The 22,523-nt window shown below is 43.7% G+C and overlaps 2 protein-coding genes across 2 annotated transcripts; both read right to left on the reverse strand.

Annotated features, from left to right (window-relative positions):
• Nucleotides 1–8,952: 8,952 nt before the first annotated feature.
• LOC121776715 lies at nucleotides 8,953–9,435 on the reverse strand. Its single transcript, XM_042173892.1, has 2 exons — nucleotides 9,134–9,435; nucleotides 8,953–9,031 (listed from the first exon to the last, which is right to left on the reverse strand). The coding sequence occupies exons 1-2, from the start codon at nucleotides 9,433–9,435 to the stop codon at nucleotides 8,953–8,955; spliced, it is 381 nt and encodes a 126-aa protein (XP_042029826.1).
• An 11,984-nt stretch (nucleotides 9,436–21,419) lies between these two features.
• LOC121776716 lies at nucleotides 21,420–22,203 on the reverse strand. The gene is made up of 2 exons (XM_042173893.1): nucleotides 21,905–22,203; nucleotides 21,420–21,807 (listed from the first exon to the last, which is right to left on the reverse strand). Exons 1-2 carry the CDS (start codon nucleotides 22,201–22,203, stop codon nucleotides 21,420–21,422), a joined length of 687 nt encoding a protein of 228 aa, XP_042029827.1.
• Between the last annotated feature and the right edge of the window lie 320 nt (nucleotides 22,204–22,523).

Below are 22,523 nucleotides of genomic sequence, written 5' to 3' on the forward strand. Positions count from 1 at the left end.
TGTTATTTTGATAGAGTCAATCTTCTTAGGTTTTTTTCTTGATTCTTTCCCAAGTCGTAATGTCCGAATCAAGTAGGGGGAATTCTATAAATTATAGAATTCCCGTTAGATCGAGTCATTGGAAAATAAGAATAAAATCTTTTTCTCATCTTGCTCTCTTTTATCGCCAAACCCTAATATCTCTCGCTAGGGTTTATCGTTCCACAACTTCAATTCGCGCGCTCTCCGCCAGATAGGATAACCAGATCCTATCATCTGGTGCTTTCTTGATCTACTCTTCCTCCACTCCGTTTCCATCATGCCGTCCGAGTGCGATGACGGAGACGGTACGCCTGTTACCCATGAATATACGACGCAGAAAGTGGGACAGATGGTTTTTGACATGTAATTGCGACAAGCAAATTATGAGAAGAAGATGATGGCTCATAAACATGAGCAAGAGGCCTTTGCTCGCCAACAAAAGATCGTTAACAAGAATATTAACGATTCATTATCCAGTCTCGCAGCCTCACTCCGCGCGAAGCCCGCCCTCCAACCGGTCGCCGAAGCCACAGCGCCTGCTACTCGCGGCTGGTCTTTACCGCCGTCCATCACAACAAAGCCGATCGATTTCGAGCAGGACTCTCACCTTAAACTATCCTTTAACATCGTTTTTATTTGATGATGCAGCGGAAGAATGGTTGACTTATTGGGAAGACAACACAACATCGAAATCTTGGGATTCTTTTCTTCTGGCGGTAAAGAAACGGTTTGACCCTGATCTTTACGAGGATTACGTTGGTCGTCTGGCACCCTTAGACAATCGTCCACAGTGGAAGCCTATAAGACTGAGTTTGAGGCTAAGCTCCAGAAGGTTGCCCACGTCAGTGACTCGACACTGACATCCTTGTTTATTGCCGGCCTTAAATCGGCTCTGAAGCAAGAGCTCTTGACGCGACGCCCTACCACCTTACAGGACGTTTTCGCCCTGGCCCACAGCTAGAGGTTTGTCAAGCTGCCGCGTCGGCTTTACCCTATCCGAAACCTTCCTGGTAATCCCATGGGAACAGGCCAGCACAGCCGTTTGACCCACCGACCAAAAAATACGGGCAGCCTGATCAGAAGAACACCCGTTAGGGACAGCCCCCACGAGACTACCTGATAGATCAGATTTCAGCAGCGGAGCGGGATGAGAGGGCCTGCCTGGGTCTTTGTTGGTGGTGTCTGGAGAAATACTCTAGGGCATATGTCTGTGCTAAGAAGTTTTACGCCCTCATGGGTGTGGATGACGACGAGGATGACCCCTCATTGGACTCTGACATTATTGATAAGGCTCATTTCATGCATTAGTTATGGGGTTAAATTTTGTGATTTTAGTGAACTAATAAGTGTTTGTAAGTTCAGGTGCGTGAAATATCTGCCAGACCTAGGAAATGCATACAAATCAATCGGGCAGACGAAAATGAGGAAAGGGAAGTGAAAAAGCGCCAGCAATTTACCTGACCGATGAAATGATGAAACTGCTGGTAGGAAGCAAAAGTGAACAAGGAGCAAATTCTAAAAGATCCTTTTTCAGAGGCCAAAAATGACAAATCATGAAGAAGGAGTGCCCTAGGGATCTGAGCCTCAACTATTAAAGGGACAACTATCTTGAAGAGGAGGAGATACCAGCTTCATCGCACTCTTTAGTTTCACTTTTAGTTTTAGCTCACTTCACACACGCATTTGGCATCAATGGGGTAATTCTGGGCATATTGGGTTCTGTTTAGCTTAGTCTGTGGTGTAATACCGTCTCTACGCGAGCGAAGATACAATCATTTTTACTTTTTCATTATTTTGTCTCGCCATGAACTTCTTTGTCGGAAGCTCGGCGACTGCTATTTCCGTTTGAACCTTATTTAAGTGGCTATGGAAGTTTATGTTTTCTGTTTTACTTCTGTTTTGATGCCTGATGTTGGATTTTACTGATTTGGATGCTTTTCGCAATTGACTGTTGAATTGTAGTTGTTTGTTGTTTAATCGATTGAATCGGACTTGAAGGATGTGGATCTGGATGTGGTCTAGCTTGGATCGGGTTAATCGGGTGTGGAATTGTGATTTAGAGTTGTGGATCTGATACGTACTGGTTTGAATATTTGCATAGTTATGGCTGTTTTACTGTTGCTTTTGATTTACTTGACCTGGTAGTGTAGATCTGGTAGTTTTTTCTACTTAATCGTAATGTTTGAAGTCCGATCTGAGTTTACCCTGTTTCTCCGAGTTTGATGCTCTGTTTCGTCTGTGGTCATTTCATATTTGCTGAAGAAGATGAAGATCGTTGGTAGTTAGTGTCAGATCTGTTGTTTATTTGCTTTTGCAGCTTTTTTCTGTCACCGTAGCTAATTTGGGAAATTATTCCCACTGCTTTTTTTTCTTGCGTACTTGTCTGATTGTTTTGGGAAATATTTTACTTGACCAGGTAGTTCGTTTCAACTTTCCTCAATTAAGTCGTTTCTTGAGTCATGCATGCGTACGTGTTTTTCTCATTTCTTAGGTCCACTAGTTAGTTAGGCGCTTTTAATTCTCTCGAGTCCAGTAGTTTAAAGAAACTTAACCCATGAGTTGCGTGGCAGCATCCGACCTCTCCCAAACCCTCTAATTACTTGCTAACACCTCCATCTTAGTGGGATCGATCCTTACTTCCATATACTAGCCAATAGTATGATGAGTTAAGGTTTTGAAGCAGTGAAAAGTGTATCCAACGACCATTTCTGATAGATTCATGATCTCCTAGACCTTGTGATCTAGTGAATCCTCTAGACCTGTTGGACTGACAAACACATAGTGCACACACTCTTTCTAGCTACTTCAAATGGCGCCATTACTGGGGATAGATGTCATTATTTATGTTTTAGTTTAGAGTGGTTTGGTGTATATAGTTTTGATTTGTTGCTTTTATTTTTTGTTTTCAGTTTATGAGCAGGGGCTCAAAGTTTGGGAGCTGGAATTATACCCCCAATTGGAGAGACACTCAGTTCAATTGACAACCTAAAGAAGTACTTGCCCCTGTAACCACCAGATCAGGGTTCACAACAGCTGACCCACTCCAGTTGAGTTCAGAAAGTGAAGAGGATCTGACCTCGCTAGTGGAACGGACGCAGAGTGATTTGGATTGATCAAGTTATATAGAAGATAACCGATCGGATGGATCAGTTAGCAAATGTCGTTGCCACTTGATCAAGGGGTTCTCGCTCTCGCTTGCCACCAATGTAATTTATAACTCCCAGACTCGCACTACTTTAACAGTAAAGCGGCAAGTACGGGGTCGATCCCACAGAGAAACCGGTGTATCGAGTGTGTGAGTAGTGAACAGGGTTCGGCTGTTGCCATGCTTTAATTTGGGAGTTTTTAACTACTGAACTGGAACAGTAAACAAGATAACACTTTGCCATTCAACATAATAAATATTCGGACACTTGATCGAAAACTTGAAAGCGAAACTGAACTGGAACAGTAAACAAGATAACGAAAACAAAACAACTTTGACTTTTATACCCAAAGCTAAAATAATGCTATGAACTTGCGGAATACAAAAAGATCGTTTCTTTAACTACAGAATTAAACTAAGCTATGAACTTCGGAAAATAAGAAAGCGAGTAAAGCTGAGAAGTTCTCGGTCGGAAACTTCGAGAAGATGCCGAACAGATATTGAGTATTCTGTCGCGCTCCCTTTCCGTCGCTCTCTCTCTAATTGAACCTTTCTCTAACTAAGCTAACTTTGTAACTGGAAACTAAACTCAACTAGAACGAAAAAAAAAGAAACTAAAAGGAAGATGCTGAAAAAGAAGATCCTTCATTATGGTGGCACATCCTCTATTTATAAGTTCGCCGCAATGACCTCCAGCTGGATAACGATCTCGGAAGAGGATATTCGCTCACGCTATGATCGAGCATTTCATCGATGGATACATGTCTTCTTCTAGAATGACGTCGCTCCTCAATAACATAATGATGACTCAGCTCCGTCCTTGCGTCTTGCGTTTCAGCACGTGTCCCCTTCTAGAACATCGTCCTTGATAACAGAATGATGATCACCATCCAGCTCATTAGCCTCACGTCTCCTTCTTCTAGAACGCAGTGGTCCCCGCCTAACTGCCTGATCACTCCTTTGATCAACTCCCCCGATTTTTGGTCTTTTTCGCCTTTTGTACCAGCTTGATCAGCTTGCCTTATTGCCCTTGGTCAAGCGGCATTCCTGCACAATTAGCACTTGCTTTGCGCGATAAACTGATCAAGTAGCATACATTTTACCCCTAAACCGATGCATGAAATAGACCTTTTCAAACTGCTCACACTTAAAACATACTTGTCCCCAAGTATAAAGAAAAAGAAAAGAAAAAGATAAGGCAAATTTCAGGCATGATTTACTCATTCCAAGAAAGTAAAAGAAAACGAAAAGACAAAACAAGACTGAAAACAAAAACACATATTCACATAGATGCATTAGACCGAATAAACTTTCAACAATCATACCCGAGGTCGAGGTCAATCCATTTGCCAGCAGCTTATGTTTCTTCCCTTTCGCGTTCTCTTGATCAAGGTGTCAGTTTGTCAAGATTGCTCAATCGAAAACCAACTGTTGGATTCACCCAGTCACTCATTTCTCACAAGAGATGTTAGGACTGTTCAATCGATATTGCCACAAGTTTAATACCTCGAATCAGACTGCATAAGATAGTTCCTTAAGGTCTTTGTTTTGGTTGTAATGGGCTTAAGGGGAGTAATGTGTTAGGGTAGGGTCCTAGGGGTTCTAAGTTAAAGATATAAACTGTAAAAAGAAAAAAGAAAAACACATGAGTCAAGAGACCAAAGATCTGAATAAACTTACTGGATCAGGCTGAACTATTTATTTTATCACTAGATATCTCACTGGGTCAAGTTGCGACCTTTAGCCTTTAATTTTTGGCTTATTCCCTAACTTTCGACTTACTGGGTCAGGTTATAACTCTTTCCTGCCCTCTTTTTCTCAAACTTTTTTTTTTCTGATATTTCCAACATTTTTTTTAACAACTTGATTCTTGACTTGATCAACCTGATTGACTAACCTGATCAAACCGGCTACCCCTGTATTCTGACTTTCTATCGTTATCCCCCTTTCTTTTGAAATGATTCATCTCTAGACCCTTTTTCCTCACGTATTTGTAAAAAAAAGTTTAAGGATGTGGGTTTCGGTTTCAAAAAAATGGGTAAGAGTGTATTTGGCTCAACGTGGTTAACTAGGGGGTGCCTTATTTGATGAGGGGGGTTTGTGAAACGAAAGAAGAAAAGGCTCAAATGGTTAAGTCCTAACGCCTTCAGTCCTTACTACTTGTGCAATTTTCATTTAATTATTAAAAAGTGGCATCTCGTATTTTTTTCTTTGTAAAAACAGTAGAAAGTGTTCTACTTTGGCTTATAACTCACATATGGAGAGGCTTCACAGAAGGTTTTAAAATTGAGCATTTCCATCATACTTGCGTCGTTCAAACTGATCAAGTTTAGGAATAAAGTTTCTACATGTAAGCATACTGATTCCTTTTTTGTACTCTTCCCAAAGCAATCAAGTCTTTCATTTATCCAATTGCATGCATACTGCCCTAATTATTATTAAATGTTAATTTGCATATTTATAAATCGACATGAATGATTAAATTGAGGCTAACCCTCCCCCCTCCCACTGCATATGAACTCGTCCTCGAGGGACTTGATGCAGTGGAAAAAGGGTTAGGCAACGGCAGAGACAAGCCAAGAAAAACTTCTCACACTTAGACCAGACACTGAGCTAAGTGGGAGATGGTGCCAACAATCAAAGCATGCCAATCAAAACAGAAAAATAATAACCCAAAACATATAGGCAGTCAAAACCAATAAAAACATGCATAACTTCTCACACTTAGACCCAACAAAGGTCTAAGTGTGAAAGTGGAACAGAATATCAGTTATATTACCGACCAAAAATAAAAACATAAATTGTATCAATTCGAAATGAGCTGAGTTCAGGGGGGTATACTAGTGCTTCCGTGAGGGTTGACCGGGGGATGCCGAAGGATGCCTGGATGAGGTACGCCAGACTGGAGGAGAGCTTGTAGAGGGAGGTGGTGGTCGCTGATTGCGGGTTGCCTCCAGCAACCTGGTTAGCAGGATCAGTTGAGCTTGGGAATTCTCCACTAGCTGCGTTAACATTTTCTCCACACGGAGCTTCCATCCATTGTCTCCTTGTGCAGCCTCCTCTTGCTCCGTCCTCGGAGTGTGCACCAAAACCTGCCTTGGCCCCTGTTGCCTATCAGGGCTCGCCGGGCGATCAACTGTCCTCCTCCTCTCCTTCGGCCTTTCCTTCTGCTGCTCCTTCTGAGCTGTAGTGTAGAAGCGAAGTTTCCCACCGACCGTCCGTTCAAGTACCTGTATTCTTACAAAGAAATCCAGGTCAAATAATTCTGGTTTGCAGCAGCGACTGGGGCGCTCTACATTCTCCTGGAACACCAGGGTCCAATTGCACCTTATGTAGGCTCCAAGAAGGTGGCAGACGTTCAGGTGGCGGGCAGGGCGAGTGGCAATTTGATTTATCGAGTAAGCCAGCCAGAAGCCAAGGTGCACCTTCCTTTGCTCCCTCATGCTCCACATAAAGTAGAGCTCGACCAAGGTTATGATTTCCATTGTGTTGGCTTGACCAAGGAGTTTGCAGCCGAGGTAGACTTGGGCGAGGCGGAGGGCTGGATCAACAATGTGATGTCCTTTGGATTAAGAGGCTTTGAAAGTGGGGGCACGTCCATTGCATAAGGCCTGTCAGACGGCCTGCTGATCAAAGTCCGACTTCCTTTGAGGAAGGCCGATGTCACGCCCGAACCACTCCCCGCTGGCGACCTGGGCGTCTGTGTAGAGTCCCATCCTCACAGAGAACTCGTTCAAGCTCATCTTTTGCCCGCGGCCAAACACTCTGAAGGAGACATTCCTGGACTCCAAGTCTGTACTTCCGGTAAACAGGAATGTCGTGAAAAACTCCTTAGCCAGGGCCTCCGACACGGAAGACTCATCAATCTCCAACAGCCAGTCAAAACCAATGCCGGTAATGTACTCGGAAATTTCTCCTCAACCCGGATCTTCTCCAGGGCGGTTGGTGGAGTTTCTTTCCGGCCTTCAGCCTCTTCTGGCCCGTCATTCTCTGGTGGACCTCCTCCTGCCATTTGGGGTTGTCGAATTCCAGCACCTGCTGCAGGAGGTCTGCGGTCAATGCCACGGTCGGTTTAGAGTAGTCGGCGGTGGGGTGTTGCAGGCCTTCCTTGTTGCCTGCGGGGCATTCGTGTCCATCGGAGTTCCCTACCCTCAGTATCGCTACCCTCGTCTCCCTCTTGTGGGGAGGCAGGTTGGTGGGCGTCGGTGATCACAATCCCCACATTGGCAGGGCGGCTTCTCTTAGGAGGAAGAAGAACACTCTCCTTCCCCTTTTGCTTCCTCACCGGCCCCTTGGTTCTCTGGCTCATCCTCATCCACCAGCTGCCGCACTACGCGGGGCCTCTGCTCCGGCTCTTCCTCCACCCTCGGCCGACTAGCCCTCTTGGCCTCTATTTCCTCTAGCAGCCGGTCCATATTCATTCGGCGCGTCTGGCGGCGCAGTGGTTGCTCCCCCCTCTCCGGTTCATCCTCTACATTAGGAATGAAGTTCCATTCCGCCTCCCGTCGTTTCATTAAAATTTCACTGGGAGGAGACAGAAAGTCCTCCGTATCATCGTCGTCTATGTCCACAACCTCTATCGGCTGTGGCGGCCCTTGGAGAGGGGAGTTGGAACCCCCCGCCACTTGGTAGTGATGGGATGGTTTGGGCAGATGTGCCCTCTGCTGGTGGTGGCGGTGTAGACTCCGCTTCCTCGTCCGGAGTGGCGACAGGCTGCGTCCCTCTCTCTTTTTTGTCGGAGTCGTCTCCTCTGTATTGTACCAGCGGGAAAAAAAAGGAGTAGGTGTAGGAGCGGGAGGGGGAGATTGTGTTTTGGGGGGAGATGGAGGATTTTGTGGTGGATTTTGGGGAGTTGGAGCGGGGTCCCTAGACTGGGAAATTCCGAGTGGGGCTTTCAGAGTGGCGTAAACCACCGCGATGTCCATCTCGGCAGGTACACTGCAGAGGATTCTCTCTAGGCGCCTCATCTCTCTAGGCGCCTCATGGCCTCTGGGTCCACTTCAGGAAGTGGAGCGGTGGCGCTAGTTTGTGGTGGAGGGACTGTGGTGGTCGGCGTGGAAGGGCCAGGGGCTTCTGAGACTGTTTGGGCTTGGGATGAGGTTCTCCGATCACTACTGTTGGGCCGCCACTGGAGGATGAGGATGAAGTGCTAAGTTGAGTGATCTGCATTTTCGGTGATGGCTGTGGGTGATTTCGTGGAGAAGATGATAATTTGGGAGGGTTTTGAATCTTGGGAGAAAACAAATGAGAGCAAATAGAATGTACTATAGGCGGTTTGGATAAAAGTGAAATACGGATCAAAAAGCTGCCTTTTATACCGAGATCCCGACGGTTGAGATCCCTGCGACGCTTCGCATACATGCGTACCTTTTCAGAGTGACAGTTGCCTAGCTTCCCCGATACACTTCTTCTCTCCAGTACATTTTTTCCAATGCAGTAGTTAGTACTCTCTGACACCCTTTCAATGAGTGTACACGTCCTGTCATCACCCTACCCTGATCAATTCAACAATTGTAGCCCACAAATTAAATTCAAATTTCAACTGATCAAGTTGACAATTAATTCCAGATGAAAACTCAAATAGTACCACTTGATCAGTTTCTTCCTCACTTTCCAACTTTTAAAATCCTAAGCTTAAAAACTAACACATGAAAAATATTTACACTATCTACCAAGGACTTGACCGAGTTCCCCTAGGACGTCACTTGATCAGTATAATAGATTAAGAAATTTGTTGCGTGATCAAGCAGACTACCCAAGAGTACCCGGTCACTCCTTTTACCTGCTTACTGGCGAGAGTTAGGCACGAGTAGTAGAATGTCGTCCACCACAGATGCCTCCATTCCATCTCTGTATGGATTCACCCTGTGTCCATTCACCATAAAGGAAGGTGAGTCATGATCGCTCCCCTAGAGTTCGATTGCTCCATTAGCTCTGATGGCGACGATGGTATAAGGGCCTATCCACCTTGACCGCAACTTTCCGGGCATCAATTTGAGTCTTGACTGGAAGAGAAAAACTCTCTGGCCCACCTTGAGTTCCTTCTTGCGAATGTTCTTGTCATGCCTCATCGTTGTCTTCTCCTTATACCACATGACCGAATCGTAGGCATCAAGGTGGAGCTGTTCAAGCTCTTGCAGTTGCATTCTCCTCTCTTCAGCACCCGACTCGGCATTCAGGTTCATTTCTTTAATTGCCCAGAAAGCCTGATGCTCGACTCCCACCGGCAGATGGCACATCTTCCCAAATACCAACCGGCATGGGGACATTCCGATCGACGTCTTAAAAGCGGTCCTGTAAGCCCAGAGCGCATCCTCCAGACGACGGCTCCAATCCTTTCTTGTGGGTTAACCATTTTTTCTAAGATCGCCTTGATCTGTCTGTTAGATATTTCAGCTTGGCCATTGGACTGCGGGTGGTAAGGTGTGGATAGGCGGTGGTGGACTCCATACTTTCTCATTAAGGCTTAGATGGTTCTACTGACGAAGTGAGTTCCCTGATCAGAGTTAATGGCCTGTGGCACCCCATATCGGGTAAAGATGTTCGACTATAAGAATTTCACCACTTCCCTGGACTCACACGTCCTCGTCGCCTTCGCTTCTATCCATTTGGACACATAGTCCACTGCCACTAGGATGTAGAGATTGCCTTCAGAGGATGGGAATGGTCCCATGAAATCCATTCCCCACACATCGAATATGCCACAAAGAATTATGGGGACCTGAGGCATCTCGTCTCTTGTAGAAATCCCTCCTGTAAGCTGGCATCTTGGGCACCTCTTGCAGAACTCATAAGCGTCTCTATGGATGGAGGGCCAGTAGAAACCGCTGTCAAGTACTTTCCTCACTGTTTTCTTTGGCCCGAAGTGACCACCACAGGCTAGTGTATGGCAGTGGACCAACACGTCCTCTTGCTCCCAATCTGGTGTACAGCGCCGGATGATTTGATCCGCCCCCATCTTCCATAGGTAATGATCATCCCAATAGAAGTATCGGGAGTCGCTCTTCAGTTTCAGCTTCTGCGATCTTGTAATCTCACTACTTCCGGGTAAGTCGCCCGTTACCAAATAATTGGCCATGTCAGCAAACCATGGCTCATGTGGCTTGTGGTGCCCCTTTGTTCCTTGGTCAGCTTGATCAACTCCTTCTGCTCGGTTGATCCACGGAAGTTCAGGTGTTGACTTAATCAGATATAGATGATCCTCAGGGAAAGCGTCAGAGATAGCCTCCCCATTATCTTCTTGCAGAATTCAGCTTAAATGATCAGCCACTCTGTTCTCGCTTCCCTTTTTATCAACTGCTTCCCAATCAAACTCCTGTAGAAGGAGGACCCATCTGATCAGACGCGGCTTTGACTCCTTTTTTTCCAGTAGGTACTTGATCGCCGCATGGTCAGTATAGACAATCACCCTTGAACCTAACAGGTAGGGCCTGAACTTCTCAAAGGCATAGACTACCGATAGCATCTCCTTTTCGGTCGTGTCGTAATTCTTCTGTGCTTGATTTAGAGTTTTGGAAGCATAGAAGATAACGTAACTCTGTCCATCAATCTTTTGACCTAATACTGCCCCTACTGCATAATCACTGGCATCGCACATCACCTCAAAGGGGTGACTCCAGTCGGGCGCGCGTATGATCGGAGAGCTTATCAGTCTGTTCTTCAGTAGTTGGAATGAGTCCTTGCAGGCATCAGAAAATTCAAACTTCACATCATTGTGGAGCAGCCTCGTCAGGGGCTGGGCTATCTTTGCAAAGTCTTTGATAAATCGTCTGTAGAAGCCAACATGCCCTAAAAAGGCTCTGATCTCCTTCTGGTTGGTGGGGTACGGTAGTTTTGCAATGACCGCTATCTTAGCTTGGTCGACCTCTATTCCCCTGCTCGACACTACATGCCTAGGACAATTCCTTTGGTAACCATAAAATGGCACCTCTCAAAGTTTAAAACCAAGTCCTTTTGCCGGCATCTTTCCAACAATTTGTTTAGACTATGCAGCCCTTGATCGAATGTGTCTCCATAGACAGTAAAGTCATCCATGAAGATCTCTATGCAGTCCTCTAACAAATTAGAGAAGATGCTCATCATGCATCTTTGGAAAGTGCCCGAGGCATTGCAGAGGCCAAAAGGCATTCTTCGATAGGCGTAAGTGCCGAAGGGACATGTAAAGGTAGTCTTCTCTTGGTCTTCCGGATTCACCGCGATCTGGAAGTAGCCACTGTACCCGTCGAGGAAACTGAAATATTGTTTCCCAGCCAACTTTTCAAGCCTCTGGTCAATGAAGGGCAGAGGGAAGTGATCCTTCTTCGTGGCTGCGTTCAGCTTCCTGTAGTTAATGCACATTCTCCACCCAGTAACTGGCCTTTTCGGAATCAATTCATTCTTCTCATTCTTTACTACTTGGATTCCCCCTTTCTTTGGCACCATGTGCACTGGGGCTGACCCAGTTACTGTCCGGAATGGAGTAGATAATTCCTATCGAGACCAACTTGACAATTTCCTTAAGCACCTCTTCCCTCATGTTGGGGTCGAGCTTACGTTGTTGGTCGCGGTGTGGTTTGGCTCCTTCTTCCAGTCGGTGCATGCATAAGTCTGGGCTGATGCCCACCGGGTCTGTCAGCTTCCAACCGATAGCCTTCTGATTTCTTCTCAACACTTCCAGCAATCTGTCTTCCTGCCCCTGGGTCAGTTAGGGTTTGTATACTAGAAATCACCTTTCGAGTGATTGAATACTGTAAAACTCTAATAATTATTTTCCAATGAATGCAACAGATTATTTTTGTCATAATGTTGTTATGTTTTACATTTAATGGATGTTTATTGCATATTTACGAACATAACATAAGTCTAAGTCTTTGTTCTAGTAGACCGGTTGTGGGCTGCGCTCAATTTAAGGTACGCGGTCAGTTCTAAACAAAGAAAAATAAGAATTTCACAACCCAAATAGACCTAGACTACGTATCGTGAAAGGTTGCAATGTCAGTCCAATTATTTCTAAGCCTTATTGAAATATGATGACGTTGGTGTGGTATAGCACTGAATGGATCTAACAGCAAGACAAGTCTTTATGATATCTACTGAAAGACGAGGTCTTGATAATTAATTTCTTAATCAATGTACATTAGCATTGAGCATACGATATTGAGTATCTACTACTTTAACTTACCAAAGGTGCGGGTTTTTCGTCACCTAACGATCCAGGTAAATTGGGTAGTGGTGATCATTGTGTAGCGGTGCTAGGATTGCTATTATGTTGAATCGTTTTCGAGCAGAGTCTCCTTTGATAACATCTACAAGAGGAGCTCGAAACGAGGTTTTATTATTCAGAACCTAGCTAGTTGGAGTTTAATTACTCTGTGAATAATAAATAAGAGTTTCTTGCTAAGTCCACTCTTGGAGAGAATAAAATATGTTAATTAATAAAGTCCATAGCAGACATTAATTAATTAATGGATGTTTCTATCTTAAGCGCGGGAAATGAATTAAACAAATAAAAGGAAACCCGGAATACTTGTAATTTTGGATTTGGAAAGGCAGTGCAATATTACTTCTGTAGTGGCTGCTTGTAATATTCCAATATAAGCTTATATTAAATTGTGAGTTCAATTTAATTAGTAAAAAGCTAATTGGGTGAGGCCATGTCCAAATTCTTCCTTAGATCCCTGACTGGGCCCAACATGTGAATTAATATAAATAGGAGAATAAATGAGACAAAAAAATAATAATTATTGCTAGAATTTTCGTCCCCCTCTAGAAAGAGAGATAATTAGAAAATTGCTCCCTCCGTGAGCTGAGTTCTGTCTTCGTTATTCGAGTCCTAGTATTCTGGTGAGATTTGCCCACACAAATATCAGTATAAAGTCCGGGACACCAGTCAGAAGATCAGAGGTCGAGTACTGAAGATCTTTACGTGGAGACGGAGTAAGCCATCATCGATTCTTGATTGAATCAACGAGGTAAATTGGCTAATTCCGTATTGAGCATGTTTTAGGGATTTTATATGCTAAAGCATGTTTTAATTCAAGTTATGAGCATGATACATGTGATATTTACGCGAATAGAATTTGTCTAAATAATCTGCTAAATAGATCAATTTTATGTGATCGGAACTCATGCACGTTTCCGCTGCCAACCCCTTCAATTGGTATGAGAGCCAGTCTTTGGTTCTGATTATTTGGATTTAAATTTTGTGAAATTCATGTATGCATGTATTATTTGATTGCGAAGCATGTTCTTGGTGTTTTGTTTAATTTATTATGCACGATGAACTCAAGAACTATCGAATCAAAGAACTTGAATTACTCGATCGTACGAGACGTGCGATTCGTCGGTGCTCGCGCCGAGATGGATTGCACCACGCGCGATCGTGAAATAGGGTTGTCGATTGAGTGGGAGTCGATGGATCACGATCACGGGGCGACACGCAGTCGAGAAGGCTGACGTGAAGGCTGGCACGGAGTGTTGGTTCGTCCGAGAACCTCCGAGACACCAGGCGCTGAGAGCTGGAACCCTAGGCGGAAGGAAGGGTAGCCGGAGCTGGCCGAGAGCGGGCGCGTCGCTGGTCGAGAGCTCGCGCCACCCCGACGGCTCGGATGGCCCAGACGGGCGTCGAGACGCTGGCCGAGAGGCGCGCGCCGCCTCGTGCACGCCTGGCCGAGAAGCGTCGACACCCGACGGATCAACGCGCCGAGACGGCGGGGCGCACCTGGCCAAGAGGAGCGACACCGGCGTGCAGGCTCCTGGCCGAGACGATGCGACACCCAACGAGCCGCTGGCCGAGACGCTGGCGCGCCACCTGCGCGCTGGTGGCCGAGACGCTTCATGCGTCGTGGTCCGACGAAGAACTCGTCGGATTTTTGTCGTTCATTGTTCGTGCGAACTTCGTACGATGAGATAACGATGAAAGATTATTTTAATGATTATTTAATTTTTTAATTAAACGATATCATTAAAATATTATTATTTAATGGAAATAAAATCTTTTTGGAAGATTTACCTAGATTTTAGGAATATTTTTATTATTATCTATATCTATGGCAATTAATAATTTTATTTTATTCCTAGATGATATGGATGAGAATAATTTAATAGTTTCCTAATATTTATCTAGATTTTGAGAATATTTTTATTATTATCTATATCTATGGAAATAAATAATATTATTTTATTCCTAGATGATATGGATGAGAATAATTTAACAGTTTCCTAATAATTATATATCTAGAATCCAAATTAGGATAGATATGTATGAAAACATTAAACAATAAATCTTCTCTTCCTAATCTTAAACACGAAAATAATTTGAATTTAATTTTTCATGTCTTATTAAGAATTAAATAATTTAATTATTTTAGATATTTCTTGTAGTAGACATGAATAAGAATTAAATACTGGAACATTATTTTCTTAATGGAAGACGCCAATTAAATATAAAAGATTCAATTATCCAGCATATTAAATACCAACAGAATTTAATTAAGCCTTAATCTGCCTCAAGGCTAAGGATAATTGAATAAATACCATAACCCAAAATATCTAAGCTGTAATTACGAACTCAACGTTTGTATATGGTCTCCACCAATTAGTCTGTAATATATGAAGCTGTTTCCAATATTATCGCCACTTGCACTGTGGGGACAATAATCCTAGGAAATAGCGAGTTCATAAGGCGGACTTCTCAAATATAAATAGTATGAACTAGAATGTGGTTTCCAATATTATCGCCACCTGCTCTGTGTGGACAATAATCCTAAGAAACTGCGAGATTCAGAAGTTCACACAGGATTTATGGGATAGCTTGATTTTGTTAGCAACACATAAGCATTGTTATGGGAGTGTGTTGTAGAAATGAGACTCTGTAATGCTAAAGAGGTGGTCTTGCTTAGGCAACATTAGGCGGCCATGCCACTCTGTGGTCTCTGGACTATTCGTCGGTGTTGTGACCAGTAAAAATTGTAAGATTTTAATGCGTATTAACTTCCTCTGGAGGATACAAAATTTTAATTTTACTGTTGTAAGATTTTGAAAAGTTTTATGGTTAATCTAATCAAACTTCTTACATAAGTTTATGACAAATGGTAAATATTCTGTGTTGCAGTGCAAATCAAATCGTCAATATGTCGTTCAATCCTCTTTCTGCAATACTTAAAGAAAACAAACTCGAGGGCAAAAATTACATAGAATGGAAAACAAAATTTGGACATCGTTCTCACAGCAGATGAGTACATCTTTGTACTCACAACCCGCGACCTCCAATGCCACCAGCTAACGCTGTGGCAGGAGTCAAAGATGCACACAGACGGTGGCATAAGGCGAATGAGATGACTAAGTTCTATATGTTGGCATCTATGTCATCAGTACTCAAGCATCAGCATTCAGCCATGGAAACTACCGCCGAGATCATGGAGAATCTCAAGAATCTTTTTGGTACTCAGAATCGAACAGCTAAGTCTCAAGCCTTTCGGAGTATCATGTCGAAGACTATGAAGGAAGGCTCGTATGTGAGGGACCATGTCCTCAAGATGATGGGCCACCTCAACCAAATTGAGGTCTTGGGAGGGACGATCGATCCTGAGTCCCAGGTGACTATTATCCTTCAAAGTCTTCCCCCTAGCTTCCAGCAGTTCAAGCTCAACTTCGAGATGAACAAAAGGAAATACACCTTGGCAGAGCTGTTTACTGAACTTCAGTCGGCAGAGGACCTTATGGTCCAGGCTAAGGCGGCCATGATGACTTCGGCGCCTCGTTCCTCTGGCTTCATGTCTAGCGCGGGAAAAAGGCAGGCACCGAACTTAGGACCAGCCAAGATAGCTAAGGGAAAGAAGAAGAAGAGGGCAAACAAGAAGCCCACAGGGAAGTGTTTCAAGTGCGGTGAGAAGGGGCATTGGAAGCCAGATTGTCCTAAAAAGGGCAAGGCTACAGGTATGCACCAAGCTTTAGTAGTCGAGTCATGTTTGGCTTCGAAGTCTACTTGCACTTGGGTTATTGACACTGGAGCCACTGATCATATTTGTTTTGATCCTGACTTAATGCAGGTGACAAGACGACTATGTGATCGTGAGATCGAGGTCCAGCTGGGCGACGCTACAAAAGTGGCGGCCGTAGCAGTGGGAGACATTTATTTGCGTTTTAGTAGTGATAGATTTTTGATTTTGAAGAATGTTTTTATGATACCTTCTTTTAGAATAAATTTAATTTCAGTTTCTAAATTAGTTTTTGATGGATATTCGATTTCTTTTAATGACAATTGCGTTATTAAGAAAGATGGTTCTTATATCTGCCGTGGTATCATGGATAACAATCTGTACACAATTACATCTACACAGTTTAATAATCGCAAATCAGAACTCAATACACCATCGGAAATTTCAAAGAAACGAAAGGAACCTTCAAGTTCAATGAACGAAACGTACTTATGGCACCTTAGACTTGGTCATGCTAATGAAAGGAGGATCCATTCTCTTGTCCAACAAGATCTTATTAAAGATCTAGATGAGGAACCTTTTCATAAGTGTGAGTCATGGTTAGAAGGCAAGATGACCAAGAGGCCTTTTCTGGTTAAGGGCAACAGGGCCAAGGAAGTACTTGAGCTCGTTCATTCCGATGTATGTGGTCCAATGTCTACTGAGGCAAGAGATGGTTTTCGATACTTCATCACATTTATTGATGACTTCTCGAAAATTGGATACGTCTATTTGATGCGCCACAAGTCAGAGTCTTTTGATAAGTTCAAGGACTTTAAGACTCTTGCGGAGAAGTATCATGGTAAGAGTATCAAAAGCCTACGATCTGATCGTGGAGGCGAGTACCTCAGTGCTGAGTTTTTGGACTACTTGTCAGAGTCGGGAATTGAATCCCAACTGACTGCACCGGGCACGCCCAAGCAGAACGGCGTGGCTGAAAGAAGGAACATGACCTTATTGAACATGGTCCGATCGATGATGAGTTATGCAAGGCTACCTACTTCGTTTTGGGGACATGCCTTGCTTTCTGCAAGCCATATTTTAGACAATTATTTACCATCAAAATCCGTACCTACTACTCCTTATGAGTTGTGGACTGGGCGCAAGCCCAATCTAGCACATCTCAAGATTTGGGGTTGCCCGGCTCATGTATTGGAAAATGATCCAACTAAGCTAGGATCAAGGACGGAGGTATGTTTGTGTATAGGGTACCCCAGAGGAACGAAAGCTTATGAATTCTTTAGTCTCCGAGATAAGAAAGTTATTGTGAGCACTCACGCCATATTATTAGAGGAAGACTATGTAATGAATCATAAACCCAGCAGTGAAGTGACTCTTGATGAGCTAACTTCTGTCACAAATTCCATTAACCAAGAACGAGTACCAAGTGTACAAACAATTCCAGAAACTTCAACTTCTATTCCAATAATTGTAGTGCCGTGTCGTAGTGGGAGGGTCTCACATGAGCCCGAAAGATACATTGGTTTGGGGGAATCTGTGGATCATTCCTCAGACAACAATGTATTAGATCCCTGGAACTTTGCGGAAGCGCTGACAGATGTCGATCATTGCGAATGGGTGAAAGCAATGGATTCAGAACTACAATCTATGATAGACAAAGACGTCTACGATTTGTCCGTGCTACCCGAAGGATGTACTGCCATTGGGAGCAAGTGGATATATAAACGTAAACGTGGACCCGATGGACGAGTTAAAGTCTTCAAGGCAAGACTAGTGGCTAAGGGGTATACCCAAAAGGAAGGTGTCGATTACGACGAGACTTTCTCCCCAGTGGCCATGCTCAAATCGATCTGGATACTATTGTCTATAACATCTTATATGGATTGGGATGTATGGCAGATGGACGTTAAGACTGCGTTTCTAAATGGCGGTCTTGAGGAGACCATCTACATGGGTTAACCCGAAGGTTATGCCATAAAGGGCAAGGAACACATGGTTTGGAAGCTTAAGCAAGCATCTAGATCATGGAACCAGTGTTTCGATCAAACTGTTCGCAAGTTTGGCTTCGAAAAATGCCCAAGTGAAAGCTGTGTGTACAAGAAGGTTGAAAAGGGGAATGTAGTGTTCTTAGTTTTATATGTAGATGACATTCTTCTAATTGGAAACAATAAAAAGATGTTGTCATCAGTACGAACATGGTTGTCAAACTAGTTCGAGATGAAGGATATGGGAGACACGGGACACATCCTCAAGATCAAGGTTCTTAGGAATCGAGAAAAGAAGATATCGTGCTTATCTCAAGAACCTTACATCGAAACAGTACTTAGTCGCTTTAGCATGCAGGACGCCAAAAAAGATTTCTTACCTTTTAGACATGGCATCCAAAACGCCGTCTGAGATACATGCAATGAGAAGGATTCCATATGCTTCGGCAGTTGGAAGTCTCATGTATGCTATGCTTTGTACGAGGCCTGATATTTGCTTTGCTGTTGGCATGGTGGCAAGATATCAGTCGAATCCGGGCCAAGGACATTGGACTGCCGTAAAGAACATACTCAAGTACCTTAAACGGACTAAGGACTATGCTCTAGTTTACAATGCAGTTGAGCTCTGTCCTTTGGGATATTCTGACTCAGACTTTCAAGCTGATCAGGACTCGAGAAAATCTACTTCAGGATATGTGTTCACCTTAGGAGGTGGAGCCGTAATTTAGAAGAGTGTGAAGCAGAAATGCATCGCGGACTCGACCATGGAAGCCGAGTATGTGGCCACTTTGGAGGCTGCAAAAGAGGCAGTATGGTTCAAGAACTTCCTTATGGATATAGGTGTGGTTGCGAATCTGCCCAAGAGCATCACAGTTTATTGTGACAATTCTGGTATTGTGGCAAATTCGAAGGAACCAAGAGCTCACTAAGCGAGCAAACACATAGAGAGGAAGTATCATATCATAAGAGATATAGTGCAGAGAGGAGACATACAAGTGGTCAAGATTGCGTCAGAGAACAACCTGGCAGATCCTTTTACAAAGGCATTGGCGGTAAAACCATTCAAGGGCCACGTTGAAGGGATGAGAGTTCGACTCATTCAAGACCTCAACTCGCTTTCAGTATAAGTGAGAGAAATTTGACGTGTGCACACTGTTTAGTATACTCGAAAGCTGTTTTGAGTATAAGTGGGAGATTGTTAGAGTTTGTATACTAGAAATCACCTTTCGAGTGATTGAATACTGTAAAACTCTAATAATTATTTTCCAATGAATGAAACAGAATTCACCATTCAAGGGCCACGTTGAAGGGATGGGAGTTTCTTGCTAAGTCCACTCTTGGAGAATAAAATATGTTAATTAATTAAGTCCATAGCAGACATTAATTAATTAATGGATGTTCTATCTTAAGCGCGGGAAATGAATTAAACAAATAAAAGGAAACCCGGAATACTTGTAATTTCGGATTTGGAAAGGCAGTGCAATATTACTTCTGTAGTGGCTGCTTGTAATATTCCAATATAAGCTTATATTAAATTGTGGGTTCAATTTAATTAGTAAAAAGCTAATTGGGTGAGGTCATGTCCAAATTCTTCCTTAGATCCCTGACTGGGCCCAATATGTGACTTAATATAAATAGGAGAATAAAGGAGACAGAAAAAAAAAATTATTGCTAGAATTTTCGTCCCCCTCTAGAAAGAGAGAGAATTCAAAACTTGGTCCCTCCGTGAGCTGAGTTCTGTCTTCGTTATTCGAGTCCTAGTATTCTGGTGAGATTTGCCCACACAAATATCAGTATACAGTCTGAGACACCAGTCAGAAGATCAGAGGTCGAGTACTGAAGATCTTCACGTGGAGACGGAGCAAGCTTTCATCGATTCTTGATTGAATCAACGAGGTAAATTGGATAATTCCGTAGTGAGCATGTTTTAGGGATTTTATATGCTAAAGCATGTTTTAATTCAAGTTATGAGCATGATACATGTGATATTTACGCGAATAGAATTTGTCTAAATAATATGCTAAATAGATCAATTTTATGTGATCGGACCTCATGCATGCTTCCGCTGCCAACCCCTTCAGGGTCAACTGACTGTTGATGATGACAGGCTTCGTTTCTTCCTCCCCCAGGTAGACGTACTTTAAATGCGCTGGAAGGGGCTTTAATTCCTTCGCGGGCTTTGGCTTCTCAGCAGGCAACGAATTTTCCTCTGCTTCCTTTCTCAGCTGTGCGCCTTGATCAAGCCGCTTCTCTAGTAGATACTTGAGCCTTCCCGCTTGACCTAGCTGGTCGCGGGCACTCGCAAAAATCCATCATCGCTTTCGTGATGGCTTGATCATCCACTCTTGGAGAATAAAATATGTTAATTAATTAAGTCCATAGCAGACATTAATTAATTAATGGATGTTCTATCTTAAGCGCGGGAAATGAATTAAACAAATAAAAGGAAACCCGGAATACTTGTAATTTCGGATTTGGAAAGGCAGTGCAATATTACTTCTGTAGTGGCTGCTTGTAATATTCCAATATAAGCTTATATTAAATTGTGGGTTCAATTTAATTAGTAAAAAGCTAATTGGGTGAGGTCATGTCAAAATTCTTCCTTAGATCCCTGACTGGGCCCAATATGTGACTTAATATAAATAGGAGAATAAAGGAGACAGAAAAAAAAAATTATTGCTAGAATTTTCATCCCCCTCTAGAAAGAGAGAGAATTCAAAAATTGGTCCCTCCGTGAGCTGAGTTCTGTCTTCGTTATTCGAGTCCTAGTATTCTGGTGAGATTTGCCCACACAAATATCAGTATACAGTCTGAGACACCAGTCAGAAGATCAGAGGTCGAGTACTGAAGATCTTCACGTGGAGACGGAACAAGCCATCATCGATTCTTGATTGAATCAACGAGGTAAATTGGATAATTCCGTAGTGGGCATGTTTTAGGGATTTTATATGCTAAAGCATGTTTTAATTCAAGTTATGAGCATGATACATGTGATATTTACGCGAATAGAATTTGTCTAAATAATATGCTAAATAGATCAATTTTTTGTGATCGGACCTCATGCATGCTTCCGCTGCCAACCCCTTTAGGGTCAACTGACTGTTGATGATGACAGGCTTCGTTTCTTCCTCCCCCAGGTAGACGTACTTTAAATGCGCTGGAAGGGGCTTTAATTCCTTCGCGGGCTTTGGCTTCTCAGCAGGCAACGAATTTTCCTCTGCTTCCTTTCTCAGCTGTGCGCCTTGATCAAGCCGCTTCTCTAGTAGATACTTGAGCCTTCCCGCTTGACCTAGCTGGTCGCGGGCGCTCGCAAAAATCCATCATCGCTTTCGTGATGGCTTGATCATCCATTTATCCAACTTTCATGGTTTCGTGCCAATCTGTAACTTCTCTGTCGACTTCTTCGTCAACAGCGGAGTCAGTGAACTGTCTCTGCAAGAATTCCTCCTCTAGGTACTCCTGCACTAATGGCTCAGTCACGACTACTGAGTACACATTTTCGCTATCAGCTGGTCTCTTCATAGCTTCATCAATATTGAACGTGAACTGCTCTCCATTGAAATCCAAGCTTATCGCCCCATTACGGACGTCTATTATAGTGCTGGCCGTAGACAGGAACGGCCTTCCCAGCAGGACTCCACTTGACTCCCTTGCGGCCGGCTCTGTCATCTTGATTAAGAAAAAATCAGCTGGGTACAGAGAGTTATTCACCTTCACGATCACGTCTTCCAGAATTCCTCTGGTTGAATACACGATCTGTCGGCCAACTGTATCATTATATCAGTATCGACGAGCTTGGCCTCTCCCAGCTTCTTATAAATGGAGTACGACAGAACATTGATAGACGCCCCAAGTTGCACATCGCGTGCTCCACTTGAATATCTCCGATTGAAATCAGGAGCGTGAACATTCCCGGATCAGTCTTCTTTGAGGGGAGATCACTCCGCTGGATCACTGCGGATACATTCTCATCTGCAATCATTCTGCCCTCCTCATTGACCTTCCCTGCCAGGTAGTCCTTGATGAATTTGCTAATCGGGGGCATCTTCAATGCCGTCAAGAGTGGTACCTTTAATTCCACATCTTTGAACATACTAGCCACGTCGATCGTGGCGTTTCTCTTCCTTGTCACCATTCCTCTGTATGGATATGGCTTAACTTTCTCAGCTTATGCTTCTTGATTTTCTCCTGAGGATCTACCTCCCACTTTTGCTTTGCCTTTTTCGCTCTCTTTCGCTTGATCCGCTCCACTGGACTCTCCTTCTCCTTGGTGGCTTGGCCCAGGTATAGATGCTGGAGACATCACTGGTGGGCTGGGGCTCTGGTACACCTTCCCTGACCTTAGGGAGACTTCGCTAATGTTCTCATGACTAGGTGGCTGCACAGTGGCATGGATCTTTCCTTCGTTGCCTCTCAGCTCTCCCAGCGACATCACAACTTGAGACAGTTGCTTCG

Source organism: Salvia splendens, chromosome 18, assembly GCF_004379255.2.
Source record: "Salvia splendens isolate huo1 chromosome 18, SspV2, whole genome shotgun sequence".
NCBI lineage: Eukaryota > Viridiplantae > Streptophyta > Magnoliopsida > Lamiales > Lamiaceae > Salvia > Salvia splendens.

Bases quoted from the DNA above. Each gene is read 5' to 3' on its own strand.
- LOC121776716 (XM_042173893.1), bottom strand. From the start codon at position 22,203: ATGGTGACAAGGAAGAGAAACGCCACGATCGACGTGGCTAGTATGTTC. The intron at 21,808-21,904 runs GTTCTGTCGTAC...GTATTCAACCAG, and splicing joins AACTTGGGGCGTCTATCAAT to AGGAATTCTGGAAGACGTGA.
- LOC121776715 (XM_042173892.1), bottom strand. From the start codon at position 9,435: ATGTCCCCATGCCGGTTGGTATTTGGGAAGATGTGCCATCTGCCGGTG. The intron at 9,032-9,133 runs GTGGATAGGCCC...GAATGGACACAG, and splicing joins CCCGGAAAGTTGCGGTCAAG to GGTGAATCCATACAGAGATG.